At 39.0% G+C, this 27,990-nt stretch overlaps 1 protein-coding gene across 3 annotated transcripts in view; it reads left to right on the top strand.

Annotated features, from left to right (window-relative positions):
• MCCC2 (methylcrotonyl-CoA carboxylase subunit 2) overlaps nucleotides 1-23,702 on the top strand; it is an 82,485-nt gene extending 58,783 nt beyond the window's left edge. For all 3 annotated transcript variants that reach the window (XM_061129588.1, XM_061129587.1, XM_061129589.1), the window contains 9 exons: nucleotides 2,201-2,300; nucleotides 2,412-2,507; nucleotides 6,192-6,264; nucleotides 9,270-9,346; nucleotides 11,302-11,368; nucleotides 15,179-15,335; nucleotides 16,240-16,354; nucleotides 18,127-18,212; nucleotides 21,108-23,702. In XM_061129588.1, the coding sequence (XP_060985571.1) occupies nucleotides 2,201-2,300; nucleotides 2,412-2,507; nucleotides 6,192-6,264; nucleotides 9,270-9,346; nucleotides 11,302-11,368; nucleotides 15,179-15,335; nucleotides 16,240-16,354; nucleotides 18,127-18,212; nucleotides 21,108-21,225 (889 nt within the window). In that variant the 3' untranslated portion in view covers nucleotides 21,226-23,702. The remainder of the gene's footprint in view (nucleotides 1-2,200; nucleotides 2,301-2,411; nucleotides 2,508-6,191; nucleotides 6,265-9,269; nucleotides 9,347-11,301; nucleotides 11,369-15,178; nucleotides 15,336-16,239; nucleotides 16,355-18,126; nucleotides 18,213-21,107) is intronic.
• Nucleotides 23,703-27,990: the final 4,288 nt, after the last annotated feature.

Genomic DNA, 27,990 nt, shown 5'->3' with positions numbered 1-27,990 from the left:
TTTTCTGGGCGCCTGATGACCTCAGCTAGCGATCAGAAGTTGTTTTGCGAAGTTTGCTCTGCGTTCAGTTATTCTTTTGATGAATTTGTAGGAGAGAAAGTGGTCTCCCCGTCCTACTCCTCCACCATCTTTAGGCAGATAAATGAATGAACTAAAAAACAATTACAGATCGAATATGCTAGCTTGCGTCCAGTTAGGGAGTGTGGGATTGACATGCACGCACTGCTATATTTAAAATAGATAACCAGTAAGGACATACTATGTAGCACAGGAAACTCAGCTCAATGTTATGTAACAACCTAAATGGGAAAAGAATTTGAAAAAGAATTGATGCATACATATGTATAACTGAGTCACTTTGTTGTATACCTGAAACTAACACAACCTGTTAATCTGCTACTCCAATATAAAATCAAAAGGTGAAAAAGTTAGGGGTGTAGATTCTAGGATTCGTCTTTCATTTGCCTCACTTGTTACCCTTGTGACTAGACAAACTACTAAACTTCCCAGAGCCTCATTTCCTCATGTGTCAAATGGAGATGTGAATTGCTTCTGCCTCACCGCACACTGTCTGTGGCATACTAAGTGCTCTATTACTGCCAGCTATTATCATTAATAATAGCTTGTTGAAAGTCATGTGGATTAGGTGGTGATGGCTTTTTTGGGAACAGTGTCATAAAATTTACTAGTCACAAGTTGCTTTGGTTCTCTCTCTTGTTATAAATAAATACATATTTGTACATCTCTGATTTGTCATCCTTAGTAGTTAATTTGACACAAAGCTTTACATAATAGAGTGTCTCATCAAAAGTTTCTCTTTCCTACTATTTTGGTAAATACTAGGCAGTTTTTAAAAAGACATTTTATTTTAAATATTTACTGATTGGGAAGCAATCTCTTCTATTTCTCTTTGCTTACCGAGTTACTGTAGTGTAGATAGAAGTCAGTAAATGCAGCTGATATTATGTGTGAAGTGTTTGAGAGATACGGTCAGTTGTAAAATGCCTTATTAAGTTGAAGAAACTGAAGGGTCTACCATTTGCAAAGGTATTGGAGGACACATGGTCCCTGCTCTTACTGAGGAACATCCAAGCCCAAAGTGGACGGTGACATGAAACCTCTGTGAGCGTCCTATTCTGGACCTGTCTCCCAAGGATTTGGTCTTTTCCTTAGACAAGACATCAAAATTTAGACAATGGCAACTTAGTCTTTGCTCATTTGTTGTTGTTTAGTCACCTAGTCGTGTCTGACTCTTTGCTACCCCATGGAGTAGCCCACCAGTCTCCTCAGTCCACGTAATTCTCCAGGCAAGAATACTGGAGTGGGTTGCCGTTCCCTTCTCCAAATCTTTGCTCATAAAATAAACTAAAATTCTATTCTTTTCAGGTATATATTTTTGCCTGACTCTATAGTCCTTATTAAAATATTTCATTAGAAAGTCATAGCCATACATCTACAAGTGAAATAACAAGCCATCTAAGAACCAGAGTCTGCCCGTGCTTCATTCACATTGAACTTGAAATTGAGAAGGAACTTCCATGGCGCTTAGCACAGTTCCATGTTATCAGTGCCCATTTTCACCATTGATCTGAGGGACAGTGTTTTCAAGCCTTTGTGTGTGCTACCTGCGACAGCTTGCTCTGGTGATGTAACTTGATAAGGGAGGCCTCAGAAATGAGAAGTCACAGTTGGCATCTTCACAGTTGATGACGATGATGAAGTTGTGATCATCTTCACAGTTGATGAAGGTACACAGTTTGTACCTCTGTGAGGTACAAGCAGTTGTTGTTACCAACTACATCATGAAAGTGGGCAGCTGAGGTTCAAATTTATCATATGCAATTTTATCTGCGGTGTATGGGATGAGCATCAAATACAAATTCTTGTCAGTAAGGCCCTGTGGTCTACTAGAAGAAAGTCAGGATTGAGAAATATAAGGTGAGGATTTTTATGCAGCTACTGGTGGTTCTAGGGCAAGGTATATAACTTCTGGGTACCTCAGTTTTTCCTGTTTGTAAATCAAGATTAATAATACTGTTTTGCCATGGACGTTATGAAGATCAAATTATATGACAGTTATTAAAGTGTTTTAGGAGCAAAAAGATGTCATCCTTAGATGAGAGAAGATTCTTGGGGTTTAAGATATTTAATTATTTTCCTTTTCCCTGTTCTGATTATTTTAGTGTGCTTTACTCTGTAGAAAGTCTGGAGTAAGTGACTACTACGCTTTGGATGATAATCATGCCCTTCACTTAGCTAGGAAGATTGTGAGGAGTCTAAATTATCAGAAGAAAATGGATGTGAGTTGAATTTGTTCTTACATTTTTTAATTTTTCCAATGCATTTTGGCTTATATCACCTTAAAATAATATCTTTAAACATGCTAATGTTATCATTCTGTATTTCTGCAGGTTACCATTGAACCTTTTGAAGATCCTTTATTTCCTGCTGATGAATTGTATGGAATAGTTGGTGCCAACCTTAAGAGGAACTTTGATGTCCGAGAGGTGTGTAAAGTGGAACTGTGAGCTATAAGCTATGCTGTCATAGTTTAAGGCATGCGTTTAAACTTTGTGTGAATTAGTAAGCTGTATGTATCCATTTTCAAAGCTGAAGTCTGTTTTATATATGGGACATAAAAGGGAAAGATATCTTACTAAAAGAAAAAAGGGGGAACACCTCTTAATTATCAGCAAGTTTTCACTGCACGATGCCTAAGCTTGCTTTGTTCATATTTAGTGCTCTGTATTCCTGTGGACATGAGGAAAGATGCAGGACAACGTTATAATTTCCAGCTATTTCTTTTTTGGGTTCTTATTTCGGGAAATGGATGGAATGTCAATGAGTCATTGAAAGAAAAAACATACCCTTTTAGATCAATAGGACATGAACAAAGGATTAGACTTTTGATTACAGTTGAAGATGTTGCTATGGTTACAGATTGTCTTCCATGGTCTAGGTCGACAGTTTTTAGTGCTTGCATACAGCATGTAATCTTTTCTGGCAGAATACTTTTTAAATTAGGAAATTGTCCTAATATCAGATTCTGTGCCTTTAATATTTTGTTATGTTTCCTCTTGACTATAAAACTATTATGTGCTAATTGTGAAAAATATAGAAAATACAGAAAAACAAAAATTGCTTATAATTCCACCATCTAGAGAAAGCAGCCAATATTTTGGTATTTTGGCTTAATGTGTGTGTATACATTTTTGTGTAGTTCAGATAGTATATACATCTATACTAGGAGTGGAAATCAATGCTTAAATTATAAACATTTCCCCATTACTTAAAAGTTCTTCATGAAATATTTTTTTGTAGCTAGGTCCTCATTATTATACTAGTACTTGGTGACATGGCAGGCACTCAGTAAATATATTTTTGGATGAATTGATGAATGTAATATCCAACTTATGGATGTGAGCAATTATTTATTTAGGAAATACCCTATTATTGTTAGAGAGTCTTAAATCCTGGATTTTAATGGAGCTTCAACTGGTACTTCACTTTGGCAAGGTAACTTAGTTAACTATACATTTTAAAATTAGGTTTTCAGTTTGACTTCTCAGTTAATTACAGGCATAGAGAAAAAATGGTGCTTACAGGGATGATGTCCCTGAAAAATGAGTTGTTCTAATAGTTAAGTTTTCTAGATGGCTAAGGATTCATTCTTTCAAGCATAATCACTTTTTTCATATATTTGACAGTATTTATTGCATGCTTTTTCTGTGAAGATACTATTTCAGGATCCAGGGGTAGAGAAATAAGCAAAACAGATGCAAATCCATGCCTTTGTGGTAGTTCATCTTTCTTTTTTTTAAACAGTATTTCAATTTCATCTTAATTGGTATCTTTTTATAAAGATAAACTTCTGCCTTCTTAAATTGTATCCTAGCTTATTCATGTTCATCACTGTGATGATAATTTATTATATTTTTCTGTAATAGCAAATAAGCCTTGTTTGGAGATCTTATTAGCATATGGAGCTGTGGGAATGCATTGGGGTAATTGAAAAACCCAGTTCTGGCCCTTGTTTCCCTAGTCAGTGGTCTTGGGATTGAACCTCTGAGCATTGATTTCCACTCCTACAAATAGGAACAATATCATGTGATATGTCTGCTTCCTAAAGTTTACTTCTTTGGGAAGATGAGTTAGTATATTTTATGTAGTTGAATGAGCTTCACCATAAAGCAAATAGAAGGGAGTTTCATGTTAAGTGGACCCAGGTTTCTCTGACCTTGAGTGATTTTACTTTTGTATGGAAGAATGGTCATTGTCATATGTTTGTTTTTCAAAAGGTGTAATTTTAGAGCTCCATAGCACTTAGACAACTGTTATGTCCCCATTATATTATTGGACCTTTTAAGGAAAATAACTAAAACATAATTCAAAATAAGTTATTCACTCATTTTTCAGCCTTTGCATCTTGTAAAATATGTCTTTGATTGACATGGTAAGCAGGGAAAAGGAGGTTTGAATTGGACTGAAAAAATGATGCATAGCATCTAAAATAGGTTCTGAAAAAATTTGGAATATGCTTCAGGTTTAGAACACTTTGAAATAGTCCTGATGTTTAATGCTGAGCATTGAGGATTATCTGGTAACTTTGATTTCTATAGATTAATTACATGTATATGTACATGTGTGTATGTAGAAATACCTGTCAGATTCAGAATCAGTGAACCTTTATTGAAGACTTAATAACAGCTGCCTTTCAGGGAGTGCCAGGCAGTGTGCTTTATTATTAGCACTTAAGTATTATTATTATTAAACAGATGAGGAAACTGAGGTTTCGAGGATTTTAGGTAACCAGCCTATGACTCCAGTTTCTCAGTGATGGAGCTGGGAGACGTTGGGAGTCAGAGCTGGTTCTTCATCTCAGCATTATTTTCTTAGATTCCTTTGTCACTGGTTCATCACACTTCACAACTTTGTTCTGTGTCTGCAGAAGTGGGAACTGAGACTCAGAGGGGCTAATTGACTTACTCCAGGGCACACAGATGACCCACAAATTATACGTGATACCTTAGGTTGGAGCCTAAGTCTTCTGACTCTAAGGCTGGACCTTTCTTTCTTTCTTCTTTTTATTTTAATGCAGTCTCTTAATTGAAGTATAGTTGATTTACAATGTTGTGTTAGTTTTAGGTGTACAGTATACTGATTCAGTTTTACATATATGTAAAATATGCATATGTGTGTGTGTGTACACACATATATTCTTTTTCAGATTCTTTGCCCTTTAGGTTATTACAAAATATTGAGTATGCTTCCCTGTTCTATGCAGTGGGTCCTTGCTTTCTGATTGAATCCCTGGCCCTCAGCTAATACATTTGACAGATCTTGAAGCTCTGAGTCCAGTAACCAGCCCTTATAGTCTCTGCTTCTCTGCTTCTCAGCCCTTGTAGGATGCCATGTGATTCAGTTCAGTTCAGTCACTCATTCGTGTGTGACTCTTTGCGACCCCATGGACTGCAGCACACCAGGCTTCCCTGTCCATCACCAACTCCCGGAGCTTCCTCAAGCTCATGTCCATGAGCTCACATCCGGTGATGCCATTCAACCATCTCATCCTCTGTCTTCCCCTTCTCCTCCCACCTTCAATCTTTCCGAGCATCAGGGTCTTTTCCAATGAGTCAGTTCTTACCATCAGGTGGCCAAAGTATTGGAGTTTCAGCTTCAGCATCAGTCCTTCCAATGAATATTCAGGACTGATTTCCTTTAGGATTTACTAGTTAAATCTCCTTGCAGTCCAAGGGACTCTCGAGTTTTCTCCAACACCACAGTTCAAAAGCATCAGTTCTTCGGCGCTCAGCTTTCCTTATAGTCCAACTCTCACATCCATACATGCCTACTGGAAAAACCATAACTTTGACTAGATGGACCTTTGTCAGCAAAGTAATGTCTCTGCTTTTTAATATGCTATCTAGGTTGGTCACAGACCAACCTAGGTTGGTCTAGGTTGGCCATGTGGTACTGTTGCTTTTATAGTGAAGTGTAATATCAGGACTCAGAATGACTTCAGGGCATTAACCATACAAGTCAAGTGAAATTCTACTGAGATTTTCTGAACAGGGTGAAATTTTGCGAAAGTGACAACTTCATTAAGAATTTGTTTTCCTTATGAATAACTTGAATGCAGAAAGCCTTTTATAATAAAATTTCTCAGGGACATTGTTATTTTTTCCTCTTAGGTCATTGCTAGAATCGTGGATGGAAGCAAGTTCAATGAGTTCAAAGCCTTATATGGAGACACATTAGTTACAGGTATAAAGATGAAGAATTGAAAATATGAACATTTTATGATGCTTTGAAAACAAATGATCTCTTGTCTCACGCCTCTGATGCACTTGGCATGAGCTTTGTTATTTAGAGCAGTACAAATGTGTGAGTCAGTATTCAAGAGGAAGTGTTTTGTAAGGATCATTTGCAGCTGAATGGCTTTATGAATCCAGAGTTGAAAATCATGAGGGCAAAGTCCTATGGTCCAGGCCCTTATTCTGTAACTTTGTGGCCTTAGCTGTATAAAAAGGTTCTTATCATCGTAAAATTAACAAAATATTTGTAGTTCTTTTTATTTCTCTGGATAGCTATAATTGTTTTGAAAATTTCAGCATGGTCTTCTTCATTCTTTAGTCTTCAATTCAACTGTGAAGTTTCATGTGATGTTTTAGTTTCCCAGAAAACTGTAGACTGAGTTAAACCTTCTCACTGTCTCTGTGTAGATCTTATGTTGATGTGCACAAATACTAGACTGAGAATACAGGACAGAATATCAAGTCTGAAAAAGCAAAATAAGAATATTTATAAAAGTTAATTCATTTACCTAAAGTGTTGTTTGTAGGCCTTTGGAAAAAAAATATTTGAAACATAGACACCAGATCCATAATAATCTGTCTTGGACAAACAGCAAAACAGATTTAGGCATTTTATATGGTCTTGTAGAAGCTCCAAAATGTAGTAGTTAATCTGAAGATAACATATCAGAGTAGAGATAACAAGTAGCTGCAAAAATCCAAATTGCAAATATACATTGAGGTTTAAGGATAAGTCACAGCACTTTCTTCTGTTCTGATTTATGAGCAAGAGAAGGGTTCATACTGGGAGTGGAATTTATGTGTTTGTATGTAGGTGTTTAAGTGATTAAGAGCCTTTTGTTTGATATATAGACAGGATTTGTCACCAAAAAGCTCAGGATGTAACCCTCATTGGGCAGCAGTTTAAAACAAGTCAGAACTGTTTCAACTTCTTTCTTGAAGATGGATGGGCTGTCTTTGTCATCTCTTTTTATGTATTTGCCCTGGACTTGCTAAAAGATTTATGGTAGCTTTGCCCCCTAAAATACCAGAGTTATATCCACTTTCCTCCATTTCTTTTAGTCTGTATTGGAATTCAAATAAGATTGAGGGGAGGGGAGGGGAGTGAGAGGAAGAAGAGAGGAATGAGAGGTGGAGGGAGGAGGGAATGAGCCGGTGAGGGAGGAGGGAGAGAGGATGAGGTGGGGAATGAGAGGGGAGGGGGCATGAGTGGGAGCAAGGAGGGAGAACAGATTTCTCCAAGGATCTGGTGCTGTTGGCGGTTCTTACAGCTTTCCTCCTGCTCCTGCACTTAACCAGAGGGGTTTCACAGACATTTCACTGTTTTGTTTGACCCATAGGAAGCTGGTGAAGATGTTCCCTTCATGGGTAGGTGACCCTAGTGTAGCGAGGGATGTGCCTACTCAACAGAACTAAGGATGGATGGAAAGTCTCAATAGTTAACAGGGCAGAACACCTTCAGGGTTGGCACCTTATTGCTGAGACAGGGGCCAGATTCCCAGCTCTTTCTGTGGGACAGGCCAGGACTCAGAGTGGACTGCTAGAGCTCTGGGCAAGTTTGCCCCTCTCTGAACTCCTCTGTAAGTGGCAGTGCCATTTAGGGGGTGCAGCATAGGGTTTTGGCTGGGATTTTAGTCTGAAAGGCCAGGAGAAATATAGGTGACCATCAAATCAGTGTTTCATTTTATCACATTAAATAGCCATCAGTTCACTTCAGTCACTCAGTCGTGTCTGACTCTTTGTGGCCCCATGGACTGCAGCATACCAGGCTTCCTGTCCATCACCAACTCCTGGAGCTTGCTCAGACTGATGTCCATTGAGTAGGTGATGCCATCCAACCATCTTATTCTCTGTTGGTTATTCTTAAATAGCCATAAGAATTTTTAAAAACAAATCAAGACAAAGCCAGAGAAAAGAACAAAAATAAGTCTTAAGGTTGACATTCTCTCTTATCCATTCACTTTTTGAGCACCTGCTTTATGTTGGGCCCCCTGCACTGGGGGTCTTAGCGGCAGCCTGTCCAGCTTGAGCTTGGAGACGGAGCCTGGTCTAGGAACTGGTAGCATACTTCCTGTGACCCACTCTCACAAGCCCAGTTTGTTGGTACTTGGCTACCAGCTACTTGACACCTGTCTATATTTCAGTAGGTTTGGAAATGTCTCTAGTCACATCCTTCACATTTACAAAATAGCATCTTAGAATCACCTAAAGTATCTACTTCTCAAAATAACAGGGTTTTCGTCACCATTTTTCTTCTCTCTTCTGGTATGTGTGTGTGTGTGTGTGTGTAGTGGGTATTTGGAGTGGTAGTGGAAGTGGTGGTGAGACAAAAACAAAACTTGTGAAAGGGAGGAAGAAAAAGATGCAAGCAGAGAGAAAAGGGAAGTGGGGCGATACATTCTTCTAAGTTTAACTGTATTTCTTACCTTCAGCTCGGTTACCACCAGGCTTGATTGTTCCTGCTTTTTGAAAAGATTTGTCTTTGCTGGGTTTATCCCCTTTATTTCAAAGGGATATCATTAACACAGGTATTTTAAGGCAAGCTGGTCACTTGAAACTGGCTGATAACTCTGGACATTGACCTTTTAAGGGATCCATGTCTCTGACTTGTTCTGGTTCAGAATACTCTCTGTGTCTGGTACATAGTACATGCTCTTCCATACATGTTATGTGAGTGAATGGATGACACACTGGCCCAATCATCTAACCAAACCTGTCTATCAGACAAGTGGATAATTTACTTTACATGTGACACAACCCTTTCAAGAAAGCATAAATCCAAGACTTTAGTGCTTTAGAAATAAATCGTGCCCTGAGCTGTTTTGCACCATAGATGAAATCTCTACCTTTTAAACATTGATTTGAAATTAAACAATGTATAAATATGTCTGCTTGTTGTGAATTAAAAGCCCTCTGAAATACATACATCTTTTTTTTTTCCAATTTTCTTTTGAGGATTTGCTAGACTATTTGGATATCCAATAGGTATCATTGGAAACAATGGAGTTCTCTTTTCTGAATCGGCAAAAAAGGCAAGTACTGTTAAAAATGTTCCAAGGTTTTCATGTTTTAATTTAAACATATCAAGTAATGAGTGAAAATTTATTGCATGAAAGCTTTCAAATATTTAACCAGATGCCTTAGCAAACACAACACTGTGTGTATGTGAGCATGTGATGATGTATGTGTGTGCATATTTGTTTGAGACAGCTTTATGAAGGTTTACATAAACATGATGAACTGTCTTGAGCACTATTAAGATACAAATGACTGTTTTAGGAAAGTTCTAATACTCGAATTATAACTGCTATGGATTGTGTGTATATATTCTAAGAATATGGAAATACTTGTCTTGATAGTATTTCATGCACTTGAGGGATTCAGAGCTATTAATACTGTTCTTATAGTTCTGAGACGTGATCTGCTCTATTCTATCCTGTCATCATTTTAACCTGATTATGTTTTCACTTTTTGGAAACAGGAAGATAGTGAGAAGTGTTACTGAAGCTCTGGTTTTAAGAGAGGAAATTAATGAATACCTTTTTGGTTCAGTATTCAGTTTCATATATCATTGTTTCATTATTTACCTAAACTTGGATAAATGTAATTAATGTACTTATTTGATAAAATGTTTTCTTAAGAAAATAAAAATGTTTAGTGTTTTGTTTTTCCTCTTCATAAGGTAGATAAATAATAAGGTGAAGCGTCTCTCACTGAGGCAATTAAGCACGTTCATACCCTAATTAGGAAGAATTTGTCTTTGGTGGAACGTTTTACCAGTAAAGTTGATTTCTGGATTCTGTATTCATTGTCATTTCCCCACTGTGTTTATAAGATGAAAGTATAGTAAAAATAAAGAACAGAAAAGTCAGCTACACTCTTAGCAGAAACAAGAGTAGCATTTTATTGGGTAGCATTTTATTATATTCCTTAGTTTTGTTTTTATTTCCCTCTCTTTAAAAAACAAAAAACAAAAACCAGAATGGGTACTGCCATTTATAGAGAGATTTTGCTTGCTTTCATTTAATAGTATGTATAGTGAGTGTTTCCTAAAATACTAAATATTCCTAATACACTGACTTTTAATGACTGTATAATATGCATATTTCAATAGAGAATATGTCAGACTGGGGTCAGCAAACTCCACCTCATTTTATTTGCTGGCTTGTCACAGATAAGCCCAGGAGAAGAGCTGTGTTTGGCCCCAGTCTGACATTTCATTTGTTGAAGTTAAGCCACACAAGTCTGTGTGATTTCTTCATCCTCATATTTGAGGTTGAGCAATTGCTTTGCCATCTTGTACTTGCCAAGGCATTTTCAGCTAAGTTAAAGGCATCTGTGAATAGAGAGTAAAATATGAAACAAATGGTTTACTTGTTCTTTTACTCATATAATCTTTAGAAAAATAGGGAAAGGAATATTTTTGTGTCATTAACTAATTTCCTTAGCTTAAGGTTAAAGGGTCTCTAGCACTTATCTAAAATTCCATTTATTTGAAACACGTTGGTAGGAAAGATATATTTTACTATAACCGTGGTGCATGAAAGAATTTCAGATGATCATCAAAACATAGATATCCCAGAAGGATTTATATTCAATCCTTTTAAAAGTGGAGAACCAGAGAATGCCTTATGGTGAGACTCAGAAATCCTCGTTGACAAGCAATTCTTTCTTCCCTGTTCCTTAAGTTTTCCTTGTTGTTTGGCATGTTAGTGATTGGTGTCGTCTCTGACACAGGAGTTGTGGTATGGTCATATGCCAGTGATCACACAGGTGCTTGGGCAACACAGGTTCAGTGCAAACCATAGTCATGTGTTCCGTTGACAGTGGGTCCGCACTGTGGTATTACCATCACTGTTACCGTCAGGTCAGACTAGCCAAGCAGAGGGTACTCTTGCTTTGACCCCAGTGTGGTGTTTGCAGGATGCATGGTGATTACAGATTTGTTAACCTCCTCTATAAAGATTTTTCTTTTACTTGCTTATAGGGGGCTCATTTTATCCAGTTATGCTGCCAAAGGAATATTCCTCTGCTCTTCCTTCAAAATATTACTGGTAAGAAAATAGTTTCACCCGTTTGGTTGCATTTATTTGAGAGCTGCACTGTCCAATATGTCTCACATATTGGGCAGTGCCAACATAGAACACTTCCATCATAACAGAAAACTTGATTGGACTTGCTCTCTCTAGATTATCTTCAAAGGTTAATGCTTCATGAATCTTAAAGATTTGGAGGAGTTTATGCATATTTCTTAGCAAAGCAGTTTTTGAGTTTCATGCACCACATTCAAGTGACCTCCTTTTACTCCTGCATATCTGCACCCACCCACCCAGAAAGCAGCAGTATTCTGAGCCAGTCCCACTGTCATCAGTGCCAGAGGATGTTGTGTGACCCCTGGTCCCTTTCCCATACTTTGTTGCCCTTAAAAGATTTCAAGCACATGCTCTGGTCCTCCCTTTTCCTCATCTTTCATTGTGTAATTCTCCCTGAAGCAACATGTTTTTTAAATGGACACTCATATCCTGAACCAAAGTCTGGAATTGGAGTTGTGACTCCGAAGAACAATATGACCGATGTCACCTGTCCAATGTCATGACCCACGGATCATTGTAATAAGGTGGATAAGATGATTTTTTAAGGGCTCTTATGATTCTAAAGTTCTTTTTCCTGGAATTCTCTGACTTTCTTATTTATACTTTTTGTGTGTTGCCTGGTGTTTGACATATAGGAAGCACTCTAATACGTAGCTTAGCTGGAAACTTTTTCTACCTCAGAGTCATGCATGGTTATCTCAGGTTCAAAGGAAGAGAAGCCCCTTAATTAGTTGCTGGGATCAGGCATGCCTTTATGAGGAGTTTGGCCTTTGACAGTTAGCAGGGCTTTACACAGTACTGGTACTAAAACATCTTCATCTGGTGCTGTTCTTGAGTTGAAGATCCTTGGTTAGATGACTCTTGAGAGAAGTCGTATCCAGATGCGGCCAGAGAGGACCCTGTGTGGCCGACCTTCTAAGAGGTCATGTGAAAGTCTTCTGAAGCTTTGCTAGTCCAGAGACCTGGTTTCTAATAATGATTCATTGTTTATTAACCTCCAGTAAGTTAAACTGTGTGCTTGGAAGTTTCCTACATTTTTGTTGTACTTTATTTTTAGGTGTGTTGGGGACAGACAGCAGAGTTTGGTTACAACACTGTATTTGAGGGGCCTGAGTGACATCCATTTGGAGATATGTGATGGGCAGTTGAGCAGCCTTGAGCACAGGTGTGTTAGCTGGAGGTGAACATGGAGGCATCCATGGAGATGGTACTTAAAGCTGTGGGAATAGAAAACACCCAGAGAGAAGAGAAAGGGACAATCTTTGAGTAACTTTAATTTCTTCCAAGAGATGAGAGTAAAGGAAGAAAGGCAGCATGATTATGTTGTTCTTTATGGTGAGAGAAAGAAGGGTTGCAGAAAGCCAGGTGAAATGGCTTGTCTTCTTTTTCAAGGTAAAATCATTCACAGGGACAAGAGGGGCGGTGGAGTGGTGGGTAGGGGCTGAGAACTTTTAAAGAGTCGATATTTGAGATAGAAAACTCAGCAGTGGCCACAGGACTGGAAAAGGTCAGTTTTCATTCCAATCCCTAAGAAAGGCAATCCCAAAGAATGGTCACACTACCGCAAAATTGCACTCATCTCACACGCTAGTAAAATTCTCACACGCTCAAAATTCTCCAAGCCAGGCTTCAGCAATACGTGAACTGTGAACTTCCAGATGTTCAAGCTGGTTTTAGAAAAGGCAGAGGAACCAGAGATCAAATTGCCAATATCCACTGGATCATCAAGAAAGCAAGAGAGTTCCAGAAAAACATCTATTTCTGCTTTATTGACTATGCCAAAGCCTTTGACTGTGTGGATCACAATAAACTGTGGAAAATTCTGAAAGAGATGGGAATACCAGACCACCTGACCTGCCTCTTGAGAAACCTGTATGCAGGTCAGGAAGCAACAGTTAGAACTGGACATGGAACAACAGACTGGTTCCAAATAGGAAAAGGAGTGCATCAAGGCTGTATGTTGTCACCCTGCTTATTTAACTTCTATGCAGAGTACATCATGAGAAACGCTGGGCTGGATGAAGCACAGACTGGAATCAAGATTACCGGGAGAAATATCAATAACCTCAGATATGCAGATGACAACACCCTTATGGCTGAAAGTGAAGAGGAACTAAGAAGCCTCTTGATGAAAGAGGAGAATGAAAAAGTTGGCTTACAGCTTAACATTCAGAAAACTAAGATCATGGCATCTGGTCCCATCACCTCATGGGAAATAGATGGGGAAACAGTGGAAACAGTGTCAGACTTTATTTTGGAGGGCTCCAAAGTCACTGCAGATGGTGATTGCAACCATGAAATTAAAAGACGCTTACTCCTTGGAAGGAAAGTTATGACCAACCTAGATAGCATATTAAAAAGCAGAGACATTACTTTGCCAACAAAGGTCCATCTGTTCAAGGCTGTGGTTTTTCCAGTGGTCATGTATGGATGTGAGAGTTGGACTATGAAGAAAGCTGAGCGCCAAAAAATTGATGCTTTTGGACTGTGGTGTTGGAGAAGACTCTTGAGAGTCCCTTGGACTGCAAGGAGATCCAACCAGTCCATCCTAAAGGAGATCAGTCCTGGGTGTTCATTGGAAGGACTGATGCTGAAGCTGAAACTCCAGTACTTTGGCCACCTCATGCGAAGAGTTGACTCATTGGAAAAGACCCTGATGCTGGGAGGGATTGGGGGCAGGAGGAGAAGGGGACAACAGAGGATGAGATGGCTGGATGGCATCACTGACTCAATGGACATGGGTTTGAGGGGACTCCAGGAGTTGGTGATGGACAGGGAGGCCTGGCGTGCTGCGATTCACGGGGTCCCAAAGAGTTGGACACGACTGAGCGACTGAACTGAGCTGAACTGATTGTGGAAATGTTACAGGGAGTCAAGCCAAAATGCATAAAGGAGTTTCTGAGCTGTTCTGAGGGCCCAATTCAGAGGGTTGGGGTGGGTACCCAGAGGAAGCAGATGGCTCCTGGTGAGGGCAAGGGTTGTTCTATCAGTATTGTTGTAGCCACAGCAAGTACAGGTGATCTAGAAAAAGTGGTTGAATTGAATTACCCAATGCAGGAGATGTGCAGAGCAAGAACAGCAACTATCAAGTAGGCATGTGAATCTGCATATGGGGAGCGAGACAGATGAAGCCTGACTTGGTGTCTGTAAGGTGAAGAGGAAAAGGACCCAAGGCCTGGAAGGCCCAGGGAGGCTGCAGATCAGTTTCAACAGAGCTGGGAGCTTGGAGAAGTAGAAGGATCCTGTAATGATAATGAGAATTCTTTTATCTTGCTATTGAGTCACTGACAGGGACTCTGAGCATCTCTCTGAAGCATTAATTTTATTTCCTCAAAGTTTTAAAGCAGCATTTCAGAAGGAATAATCTATGTTGTGAACCAGGTCAGTGAGCCCTGAAACCCGCAGTTTCACGGTTGGACTTGCCCCAGTACTTTTTCCTTAACTTGCCTCATCCTGTTCTTTCCTCACCAAGCTGTAGTTTTGAGATTAATTTCTTGAAGATATGTGGCATTGTTATCTTGTCTGAAGATTTCTGTGTGTATCCAGATGAAACATTTAAGCAATTTTTTAAATGATTAGAGAAAATTTTATTTTAGCCTTAAAAATAAATTTGGGAAGGGGTGTATTTCACATATAAATATTTTATTAGGGTGAGAGACCTCTGGTAAAATATATATAGTTTGACAAGATGTCTTTGCAGTACCTTGGTGAAAATGACTGTGCACATTAATCTCATCACCCTGAGGCTCTCATTCTGTTCTCTCCTCGTAGGATTTATGGTTGGTCGAGACTATGAAGCTGAAGGAATTGCCAAGGATGGTGCCAAGATGGTGACCGCCGTAGCTTGTGCCAACGTGCCGAAGATAACTGTCATCATTGGGGGATCTTACGGGGCTGGAAACTACGGGATGTGTGGCAGAGCGTATAGGTAGGTGGTTGTCATGACTTTCTCTGAAAGAATGAATCATACTTCAGGTATAATTATGAATGGTTAGTTTATTTCAAGTTTATTTGAAACATAAAATGACATTCACAAATCCCAATCAATTAGGCCATAATTTGCATCCTCTGGAGGGGTGAAATGAAATTTAATGCTAAAGGTACCACTTGGAAGAAATCCAAAGTGGGATTTAGGACATATTTTCAGATGGCTGATAATGAAAATACTATATATCATATCATAACTTGTGTGATGCAGCTAAAGTCTTGTTTTGAAGAAGGTGTGTAGACTTTACATATACATACTGGAAAAGAGGTAAGGCTGAAAACTACTGAGCCAAGCAGCTAGCCCAAGAAGTTCAAAGAAGAGCAGGATATTAAAACAAGAAAAATAGAGACAGGACATAATAAAGCACAAACATTATAAAGATAGAAGAATCAGGAAAGCCCAAAGTTGCTGTTTAAAAGGGTTACAAACTTGAGAGTCCCCTGTTAAAACTAAAAAATAAAGGGAGAAGGTGATGTATCACCAACTTTAGGAATGAAAATGGCATATAACCACACATAAGAAGAAGATCTTTTGAATACATTTTTGCCCAGTAAATTTGGGCAATAAATTGGAATAATAAAATAAAATGGAAAAATATAATACATCGAAACAGACATTAGAATCACCTGGAGAACTGAAAAATTCTACCATGCTGAAGCCCCACTGCTGGAGATGAGCTTGCCGTAGGTTCTAGGCATTGTTTTTGTTTTTGTTAATCTTCAGATAATTATAGCATGCACCCAGAATGAAGAACCACTAATTTAAAAGGTAAACATGAGCCTCTGCAAATCTCTGTGTTGTAGAGTGAATTCATTTGATCATTCTTTCATTTCTCCCTGCATAGCCCAAGATTTCTCTACTTGTGGCCAAATGCTCGCATCTCAGTGATGGGAGGAGAGCAGGCAGCTAACGTGTTGGCGACAGTAGCAAAGGACCAGAGAGCACGGGAAGGGAAACAGGTAAATTACTGTTTGAGTTTCCCCAGGCAGGAGCCGGGGAGCAGGCACCCAGAACCCCTCCAAGTTCATGGACACGGTTCCAACATGCAGGGCCTGGCTTTACCTAGAAGATGCTGGCCTGGAAGTTGTTTTAGCAACTTAGACCTCCACATTCTCCATCTCTCCTTTTAAAGCCATTTCATTTGAAGTAACTTCTTGTAGTAATTTATACATTTTTTAGAATCTCTAAGAAAACACTTCAGAACTCTTGCCTGTGAGTGCCTGAGGCATAAAGGTGTTTGATTCTTGGTTATTTGCAGTGAAAGAGATTTAAATAAACCTGACTTATGTCTTTGGGTTTATGATCTAAAGCTGCAGAATTTTGTTTCCTATTTTACTTGTAGATTGTTGTTTAGGATACCTTGAGTGGGAGGCCCCGTCCTATAATGAGAATTGAATACCATTATTACATTGTGAAAGTATCAATGAAGAGGCTGGAAAGGACCCTGGAAGCTTGACGAAAGGCAGATCAGCAAATGACTGCTTTTAGATGGAGTCTTTTGTTTGTGTCTGTTAGAGATTCATCTGAAGTTGTGCATTATAGTTTATTATAACTTACAACTACTTCGTGATTGGTGAATGCTCCTGAAGTTGCTTGGATGCCCTGTTTCATCATAGTGAGGCACAGCACAGAGGAGGCCCTGCCTTTCTGGGCTCTCAGTTCTGTCATTAAGAGATTGATCATCTGGTCAACCGCCTGGTGTGTGGAGTGAGGATAGTCTAAAGCCAGAGGGTGGTTCCTGCCTCCCTGAATGCATCTCATCCACGCCTCTCATCCCAAGTGACAGGAATTCTGCGGAATTGAGGTTTCAGGTTCACTTTAGTGCTGACTAATATCCAAGCAAAGGAAAGCCTCACTTTTGTGTGTGCAGAGGGGCATGGAGGAGTGGGGTCTATGAAATTCTACCTGATGTTTTGAAGACATGTCTTAAATGCTAGCCCAGCAGAGTGATACCTTATTAAATAGTCATTTGATTAATTTGGTATACAGATATATGAATTCATCTATTTTTATGTGTTAAAGGAAAGTGTAGGATTTTAGTGGTTTTCCCATTAAATTCTTGAGTTATAAATGACAATAACCAATGAAAGTACATAAGAAAAGCTTGGATTTATTTGAAAAAAAAAATCTTTAAGTTGAAAATACTTTTCAGGATTTCAAAGTTAAGTTGCATAAAGAGTTTGCAGTCTGAATTAATTATCACTTGTTTCTGGCAATATGGATGGGCAAGCCCTTAAATGTTAATTATAGAAAAATCTCAGCTATCTAGAAAATTGCAGAGATTATTTAAAATGTGGTTTATTGTCTTATCCCTTTAAACTTTAAAATCTTTAAAATTTTGGCTGTTTTGAATGAAAATCCCCAACTTCTCCACCTCCTTAAACAAAAGCTGTTAAATGTAATATAGCCCTTTTGTTATGTTGTATAATTCACATCCAGTTGCTCTACCCTGCTGAAATATGTGATAACCTTGGTGTTGACTTTATGTTAAGCAACTTCAGGATATTGGCTCTGATGAGAGAGATGTAACTGCACTAATTTATTAGATACTCACGTCTCAGGTGAGATCATATATGTTAAAGCATCACACGTAATCTACACCTCACTGTTCAGATGTTGGTTCTAACACTGTCATTCATGAAATCTGTTGCCCCCTTTTCCCTTGAGTTTCTCTTGAGTGGATCCGTCGTTCCCCTGCAGGAGGACTTACTCATGGTCACTTTTCTTTCAGTTCTCCAGTGCTGATGAAGCAGCTTTAAAAGAGCCCATCATTAAGAGGTTTGAAGAGGAAGGAAACCCTTACTATTCCAGTGCAAGGTGGGAGTCAGAGAATAACCAACTCTTTGATGGGCACATCTTGACAGTCAGAGCAATAGCTTTATGAGATCTGAGCAGTTGGCATCATCTAGCCCTCGTGGGAACCAAAAAATAACTTTTGGACACAATTTCGTACTGCTGTTTCTGTGATGGAAATGCCTGCTGCTGAAATGCTGGCTCTTCTTCCAGGCTGGACTTTGGATCCATCCCTGTTGGTCTGATCCTGCCACTCTCCCCGCCTCTTCCCTTAGCCCACTCCTAGTTGAGTGGTCCAAGGCCTGGACCACACTGGGGCCAGAGGTGGACCACACTGGGCTGGGAAGTTGAGTTATCATCCTGGCTGTGTCACTTTCAGGAATTAGTTCTGCAATAATTTTTGCTCAGACACATGAATCCCTGTCAACCCCCTCTCTGATTATTTTGCTCTTACCCCATTTAAACATGAAAATGGTCAAACACTTAGTGACACTTAACAAGTGAGCCTGGTGTATTCAGAAGGTGATTATTCATAGCAAGGGTCCACGTGTCAACACTAAGCAATTACCTCACATACCATTGTAGTTCTTATTCTGTTTGTTTCTTACACCACTTAAATGAGGTAATAAATTATCCCAGCTGTCCCCATTGGAGACATGTGTGTGCTTTCCGACCTCCTTTTCCACAGCTTTAATGTTCTGCATTCTGAAGAATAATTTAAGCTTCATGTCTTCCTTTTATCCTTTGGGCAGATGGAAAAAAGAAAATAACTATTTGTGTCTTTTAAAATTAGATTATGCTGTGATTTGTGTCATTTACTGGAGAAATCAGAGAGAAGGGAGAAAGGAAAATCAAAAGTTAGAATCCATGTCAGTCCCTTGAAAGCATCTTTTGTGGCAGACTCTGCTCCTGGTGTTGGGGGGCTGCAATGACTGAAAATACTTATCTCCCAGAGCATTCACAATTTTAAATTAATACCATTTGGGATTTTGGAAAAACCTGTTTCTCTTCTTGTTAATATGTATTTCTGAAAGCAAATATCCAAGTGTATTTTGTTGTGGCTGGTCATTGATTCACTTAATTAAGAACAGAATATTTTATATAGTCTTTGGTCTGAGAAATTGTATGTTCTTTTTTGCCCTCACTGAAACAGGCTTACGTAGTAGCCAGTAGAAGCTAAGAGGGAATAGAAAATCATATAAAAAGTTAAAGAGAAAGTATACATTATAAGCTCACCTGTAACTTTGCTTGTACATAAGACTTTGAAATTCACAAGGACAATTGGAATATTAAACTTTGAAAAATAGCATATTTTGTGTGAGCCATTAATTTTTCATCCCTAGCTAGACTGAATCCCTTATTATTTTCATACTTATATTATTATTATTTTTAATGGAGTATATTCAAGGCAGGAGAGCAAATGACCCAGTTAGACTTATCTCTGGGATTTCATATTGAAAGACTAAGGTTTTTCTGTTAATTTGTAGATGTTTACTCTGTTAACACAATTGGTGGCATGGATATACCAACTTTGTTTCAAAGATGAAAGGATTTTTAAGCCAGCTTATGGCACCTTCCTTCAGTTTGATAAATCTGTTTAATAATAAATTTCCTGGTCTGTTTAGGCTTTAATGTGGCTCGGTGTGTCATCATCTGTACTGTAACCTCCTGTGTTTTTCTTAGTCCGTACATGTTACATGCACAGCATGCCAGTTTTCTTCTTCTCAGTTGTTTTTATAACCAAACTTATCCAGACATTTGATTAAGGACCTCTTAGCTGGAGCAACCTTGATATCATTGTGCTTGCTATGTTACTCTGCTGTAGGTTCCAGAAGGGCTTCCCGGGTGGTGTAGTGGTAAAGAATCTGCCTGCCGATGCAGGAGACGCAGGTTCAATCCCTGGTTCGGGAAGATCCCCTGGAGAAGGAAGTGGCAACCCGTTCCAGTATTCTTACCTGGAAAATTCCATGGACAGCGGAGCCTGGCGGGGGGTTACAGTCCATGTTGTTGCTAACAGTTGGACATGACTGAGCACACAGGCATGCAGGCTTCAGAGGGAGTGTATAATCAATTATACAAACAGGTTACAAAAATAATTTTTTGATTGCCTGTTGATACTTTAGGGTACTTGTTATGAATGTTTTATGAGCAAAGATTTGATTCATGGTCTGTCAATGTAAGTATGGTTTAATAATTGATGCTATGTCTAGATACTGAAGGCAGTTTGTTTACAAAAAGCAAACCTGACACCCACTAATGACCTTTAAAAATATTGTTTCTTATTTATTTTTCTGTATAAATGTGAGGTTGTCCATGAATAGCAAACTAGGATATCTACTTGTAAATTTTTTCTGAAATCAGTTTAAAACCGTTACTTGCTTTTCCTATTGTAGCAAAAAATAAAGAACTACATATGAAGATGCTTATTTTATTAATAAAATGGACTGAGGTCTATTGAATAATTTTCATAGTTTCTTAGGAGTTTGGGGGACTATACCTTTTTCAGTGGGGACTTTGGTTAGAGACTCTTAGCTTGGTTTATATGGATCTCCATAATAATAGCAGTAATATATCATTTTGGTTTGAATGTTTGTGTGGACAGAGGAGGGATGGGAAAGCTTTTCATGAAATAAATTATTTTAAAACCAGGGTTTATTTTGAGGTTCCTTGTAGTAAGCTGCTCCTAAAGCCTCAAGTTCAATTTGACATTCTGTAGGGACTGAGACAAGTCATTTTTCTTTTCTTCCTCTCTCCTGTTCTTGATCATGGTTTCTATTGTGAGATTATAATACACAGAAGCTCATCAGGGGATCCATATATTACCTGCAGAAAGACCTCCTTAGCACTTTTAGGCATTGTGAGTATAACTGGGTGTTTGGTGCAGGATTCATAGTCACTCACTTTTTGGTCTTTTTTCAGGCTGTGGGATGATGGGATTATCGATCCAGTGGACACCAGGCTGGTCCTGGGCCTCAGTCTTAGTGCTGCCCTCAATGCACCCATCCAGAAGACTAACTTCGGCATCTTGAGGATGTGATTGGAATATAAAGCATCTTCTACTGGACGTGTACTGAAAATTAATACATTTGTAGCCTTAAAATTGTAGACTTTTTCACCATGTCTATTAATAGTAAAAGTGCTTTAACACAGTGCACTGTTCTTTTCTACCTTTAAAAAAAAAAATCAGTGAAGATATTTATCTGATGAAGTGCAATTCCTTGTAAATTCTCTTAGAAAAGGCTTTCTATGGCTCAACTCTTCCATGCTTAGAAGGAAGGAAATAATTTAGAGTTATCCTTTCTAAGCCATAAGAAGTATCAGAAGTTCTGTAATCTTTAAATTCCAGGTATTATTGAGATATTTTAAACATAAAATTGTATTTCCACTGACGTGATTGCTTTGCCAATTATGCATGGTGATATTTTAATGTACTTTAAAAAAAAAAAAAAGCATCTGTTACTTTCCCCTCCAGCCACCATCCTCCTCCTCTCCATGGCATCCTCCTCCCCTCCTTCTGGCTGTCTGCACCCTGGGTTCTGTTTTTCTACCCATTCTCGCCTCTGGTTTCTACTGTCAGCAGCCCTCTCCAGGGTCACCACTGACCTCCATGTTCCCGAAAGCAGTGGGTCTTTTTCCAGCCTTACCTGATTCAGTTCCCTGGGGCATTCACATCAGTCAGACACTTCCTTCCAGCAGTGCTGCTCCGGGCTTCCGTGCTGTAACCTACCAGCCTCCTTGCTGGTCCTCCTTCAGTTTCCTCTGCAGGCCCCGCTGCCTGTGCTCATTCCTCCTTCCCTTCACCATTTGTCTTGATTTTTCATTAGCAATGTGTGAATACATTCTTACTCTGAAAGATACAAATAGCACAAAAGTGTCTCTTTTTTCCTTTTAATTATGGCAAAACACACCTCACATAAAGTTTACCATTGTAACCATTTTTAAGTGTGCAGTTCTGTGATGTTAAGCACATCACAGTTGCTGGTAATCATCACCACCATCCATCTCCAGCACTTTTCATCATCCCAGATTGAAGCTCTGTTATTAAATAATAGCTCCCCATTCTGTCTTCTCCCTGCCCCTGGCACATTTCCTTTTTCTTTTTTTAAACTGAGATAATTGAATGTAACATTATATTAATTTCAGGTGTACAACATAATGATGGGATATTTGTGTACACTACAAAATGATCACCAACATAAGTCTAATCATCATCCATCATCATGCACAGTTAGGAAATTTTTTCTCTTTTTTTTTCTTGTGATGAGGACTTTTAAGATTTACTTGCTTAGCAAATTTCAAATATGTAATACAGCATTATCAACTGTAGTCCCCATGCTGTACATTACATCCCTGGACTGACTTATTTTATAGCTGGACCTATGCTACCTTTTGACCCTCTTCAGTCATTTTGTCCACCCCCACCCCCTCCCTTCTCACAAACACTAATCAGTTCTGTATAAGCTTGTTTTGTTGTTTAGATTACATATGTCATTTAGATATGGTGTTCCTCTTTCTCTGACCTATTTCACTTAGCATAGTGACATTGGGGTCCACTCTTGCTGTTGCAAATGGCAAGCTTTTATTCTTTTTGTGGCTGAATATTTTTCCTCCTCATTCTTAAATGTATGTGTTTTTCATGGCTTCATGTGTGCTCTCTGGCCATTTTAGCCTTATGGCTTTAGTGACCATCCATATGGGGATGATTCCTGTGTTGACAGTTCTCAACACAGCTCTCCCCTGAGCTCCAGACCTCTATGTCAAAGAGGTTTAGGGAACCTCAGAATTCGATCCTCATGTTCAGTTGATTTTGCCTCCTGACCATCTCTTGAATTCCTCCACTAGTTTTGTCCTTTACTGCAGAGCTTAAAAGGCATCTCCCTGCATCCAGTCTTCCCTAGTCCAGTCTCTGCATCACTCTGCAGTTAGAATGGCCATTCTAAGGTGCACATCTGTCATGTTGCTTCCTTACTTACGTCTTTCGCTGGTTCCACTTAGAAGTGCCAAACCCCTAATGCCCTCCATGGGTCTTGATCATCACTTCTGAAGTCTCATCTCCTTGACTCCTCTTTTCACATTGGGTACTCCTCCCATTCTAGACTTCTTCCAATTCCTTGAACCTAAAAAGTCCTTCCCCTCTTAGAGTCTATGAGGTTCTCTCTGCCTGAACTCTTCTCCCTTCTACTGAAACACTTTTTATCTCTGTGGTTTCCCTGGGCTGGGTTAGACACCTGTTATGTGTTCTTATAGAACACCATTTTCTTCCTCTGACTTACATGTTTATAAGAAATATAAGCATTTTAAAAAAAAATATTGCCTTCCTGCTAGAATGTAAGCACCATAAGATCAGGGATCCTCCTGCTTGACCTGTGTCCCCAATGCCTGGTACTGGTAGGTGCCCAGATATGTGTCAAATGAATGAAAAGTTCGTATTTTAATTGTATTTAAAATGAAGTGACTGATTATATGATCTGATACTACTATGAAATGCTTTCCTAATAAAATTAATATTTCAAACATTTGTGCATGATGTTCAGTTTAGGCTGCATTGTGTATCTGAAGTCAGTTTAGTTCTTTGAGATGTGAACAGATAGAAGATCACAACTCAGAGGTAAGTTGGATTTTCAGATGAATGTTTGAGGAGGTCCTGTGGAGGAGGAGACTGCCAGTTGACCCCTGACCTCGAACGGGGCAATCATTGGCTCCTCCCCGCTCCCCCGACCGCCCACCATTCCCATAGTTGGCCAAAAGCAGCGTGGAGAAAGTAAGGTGTTGCCGAGACCGTCTGGCCCAAATACATGAACTGAACTCAGATAAGGACTCTATACAATAACTTGTAAGATTCTGGCGAGCGGTGCGGGGTCCTCCCGTTCGGCCTCCGCGCGGGTCTGTGAGTTTCCTGCGTTAATGAACCCGCCTCTTCCCAGTCTGGAGCGGCTGCCTGTCCTCTCTCCTTGCCCTCCGTGTGGCGGCTGGTTTGCCAACCAGCAAAGGAACACAGTGAGTGTTTTTAAATAGTAAATTATATTAAATTTTCAGTTGAAATTTACATCCATATCAGAAAACAATGATTTTTTTTTTTTTTAAACCAAGACTAGTTGGTATTTCATTGGTAGGAACCATCAACAAGGCAAAGAAAGACTCATGCTATTTTAGAAGTGTTTTTACCTTTCTTTAGGAAGATTATAGTTACCACTAACACCACACTTAAAATATTTTGTTCATTTTATCAGATAAAAAGCATTTATAATGCTTTGCCAAAACAGGCAGCAGGTTTTGCCTGCCCTTTGGTCTTTATTTAGGTATCATTGATATACATTATGTAAGTGTAAGGTATACAATGTGATGATTTGATGCACTTGCATATTGTGAAATGATTACTACAATGTGGTTACTTAGCACATCCATCAACATACATAAAGACTACTTTTTCTGTAATGAGAATTTAAACATTTTGGTTACTAAAATATGAATTTCAGCTAGGATAATATGAATATCTTAGAATTTTGAGTATTTCTTAGAATTTTAAGAAATACACAGTTCTCAAGTAGGCTTCCTGGGCACATACAGAATAAAAAAGAGACAAAATTACTTCTCTTTTTCAGTTTTCAAGGGAAATGTTTTCAAGTGAGGATTTGTCATGCTAGCGGAAGGCACTGGTGAATGTGCAAGTGAAAAATTGATCATTTACCAAAAGTTCATGACTGCATGCAAGGCATGACTAGAGAAAGGGTGTATATTACCTTTACAGGGGCAAGAACAGGTTTTTGAATGATATCATTAATAAGACTTTTAGGATGGTGGGGGAGGATCACATAGTTCTTGTTAGTTGTAAATTGTATTGATGACAGTGTTCTGGAAGGGTGATTGTTGTTGAGTGCTCTGGCCAAAGCTGGATCTTTTAATGACTGGCGCTGAAATTCAGTATTTAGAAATGAAAGAAATGAACTAGATACTTATGGTCTCCTGTCATTTATAACATTTCTCTGTAAACAGCACAATTAAGTACAACTAATATTTAATGATGACGCTGGTTTTCATCATTTTCACACAATGCTAAAATAACTATTTACTGTGCCGTGAATTCTCTTGTATCTGGAGTCAGGATGCTAAGGATTAAGTTGTTCTTGGAGCTAAATGAATTATCTGTCTGCCTTTGACCTTTGTAGGCAAGCGTGCATTCCAGGTGAGGAGGGTTATAATCAAGGTGACTGTATAATTGACCAGCCACTCTGAGCCCTAGTTCCATGAGAAACAGGTGTGAGCCAGAACCGACCAGGCTGACTCCGACATGTGGTTGCTCTCTCTGTAATTCACTGTGCTGATGTTACACGTCAGGTGTTGATAATCCTTGCAAACCAGTATTCTAGATAGCTGCTTTGTAGTGGCTTGAAAAACACAGAATTATTCTCTTACAGTTCTGGAGGTCAGAAGTCTAATCAAAATGGCAGGGCTGTATTCCTTCTGAGGCTTTGAGGGGAAATCCAATTCCTTGCTGATTTCAGCTTCTAAAGACCGTCTGCCTAATGTGTAAATTTTAATGTAGATTTCCGTATGATATCAAACACATGACATGTGTTAGTATTCTAGAGAGCTATGTAATTGACTCAGGAGGGAAATTTACTATAGGGCAAGGGCAATTTGGTTTTCTGTGGCTGCCAGCATTTCAGCATGTCTGGAAGCTTTTTCTTTCACAAAGGTGACCCACATCACAGGTTTGAGCTGCTCTTTGAGTTAAGGGAGAGAAGTGTCTGAGGGAGAACAAGGTCTTAGAAGGTGGAGATTTAGTGGAGAACTTACTGAAGAGAAAATGTGACCAGAACTACTTGTCAGAAGTACACTGGAGAAAAGGAATTTTTTAAAATGTGTTATTGAGTAGATATTAACTGTAAGATGTGAACAAGTAGAATTTTGGAGAACTTGGACCAATATAGAGATTTCTATAGAAGATAACATTTTCAACCATACCTCTATTCATCACATTCCTATAGCTATGTGATAATTAAAAATAACTTTTCTTGTAAAATGATTTATAATTAAAAACCCAACAATGTTATTTGTAGAAAACTTAGAGACAGATGAAGAAAATAGGTGAAAGTTCTCTGGAATTTCACCACCCAGAGATCACTGCTATTAATAATTTCCTGTATACTATTGTCTTTTTTTCTATCTGTGGGAATTTTTTTCACAGAAAAACTTATTCTGTAATCTGCATTTTCACTTAATGTAATGTGACTTTGTTGCCATGTTTTTATGTCATTTACTATCTCCTCTACAATAATCTTGATGTTGCCTGATACTGCTTTGTATAGATGCCCTGTTTGATTTAACCACTGCCGTATTGTTGGGCACTTAGGTTGCTTCTGGTTTCCCTCTATTATAGATAATGCTGCAACAAGTATCTTGTAGTTTCTTTATATGACTATGATTATTAGTACAAATTCCTAGTAGTGGAATTGTTAGATCAAGGTATATGTTAGATCAAGCTTTTTAAGGCATGTTACTAAACTGTGCTCTATAAATGTACATTTATGGTACAAGTATTGCTGGGTATAATGATGATGCTGGGACTTTCAGATGCTGAAATAGCTTCCAGTAGAGTCAAATGGTTTACAAAACGAGTGTTTCCTTTAATTCTTAAAAGTTGTGTGTAGGAGACAGTGTCACATCGGTAACAAGTTGTGAAGACAGCATAAATGCATGGGAGGTGTCATGGTTGTGGAAAGAACACTGGGCTGAAAAGAACGGGGAGAAGACCAGCTCAGTCCTAGTTCTGCTACTGAAAAATTGTGGGAACTTGGGGAAGATAACAGGGGACCAAAATCAGCCTCTCTGGCCTAGCGCTAGTTGTTTTCCTTCCTTTGGCAGAGGCCCGTTTTCTTTCTTCCTCCCCAGGTGACCCCTATCTCTGCCAGTTCTAGGGCAAGTGGGCCGAGGAGGCAATTGTACTTATTTTTGCTAGAAATTTTTGCCAGAAACTCCAGGCTACATTCCCTGGGGTTGCAAAGAGTTGAGTAGGACTAAGTAAACACCACTTTCACTTCATCAACAGACAAAGTAACTTCTTAGGTAGGCTTAAGTGTACTTTTGGTAGCCTGAAGATCAAAGTGCTGGTCTTATATGAATGGCTAATAGATTTTCCACAATCCATTTTGAAATGTAAACACTTTTCATTTATTATATGCTTGTTTGCAAGTATTTGTAAGTTTCCTGGTTTTATTTTGGAGCACTCATGGCAAAGAACTCGCCTGTGAATGCAGGAGATGTAAGGTTTGATCCTTTGGTCAATCCCTGAGTCAGGAAGATCCCCTGGAGGAGGAAATGGTAACCCGTTCCAGTGTTCTTGCCTGGAGAATCCCATGGACAGATGAGCCTGGCAGGCTTCAGTCCATAGCGTCGCAAAGACTGGGACATGACTGAAGCAATTTAGCACGCACGCACACACTCACTGGTATTTTAATTTTATTTTTTCCCTACTTTGTGTTGATATTAATGTGGCCTAACCTTCTTTTTCCATCATGAGGGATATAGGAACAGTAACCAGAAGATCAGTTTCCTAGAACTGAGCCCTGTGAAGGACAATGAAGTCTTCTAACTGAGTCACAGTTTAAATCTATACCAGACTGGATCTAGCGTCCTGAGTAGAAGAACCTGAATTGGCTGCTAGACAGAGAGCTCAATTTGGAATCAAAAGATTTGTGTTCTTTTCCAGCTGGTGGTACTAACTAGCAGTCTGATCTTGGATTAGTTTTTCCTTATCTCTTAATACAGGGGTGGGACTAAATGAGTGGTTTTCCATCCCAGT

This window comes from Dama dama, chromosome 25, assembly GCF_033118175.1.
Source record: "Dama dama isolate Ldn47 chromosome 25, ASM3311817v1, whole genome shotgun sequence".
Classification (NCBI taxonomy): domain Eukaryota; kingdom Metazoa; phylum Chordata; class Mammalia; order Artiodactyla; family Cervidae; genus Dama; species Dama dama.
Note: the sequence above shows the minus strand (reverse complement) of the source record. Positions and strands in the feature narration are given on the sequence as shown.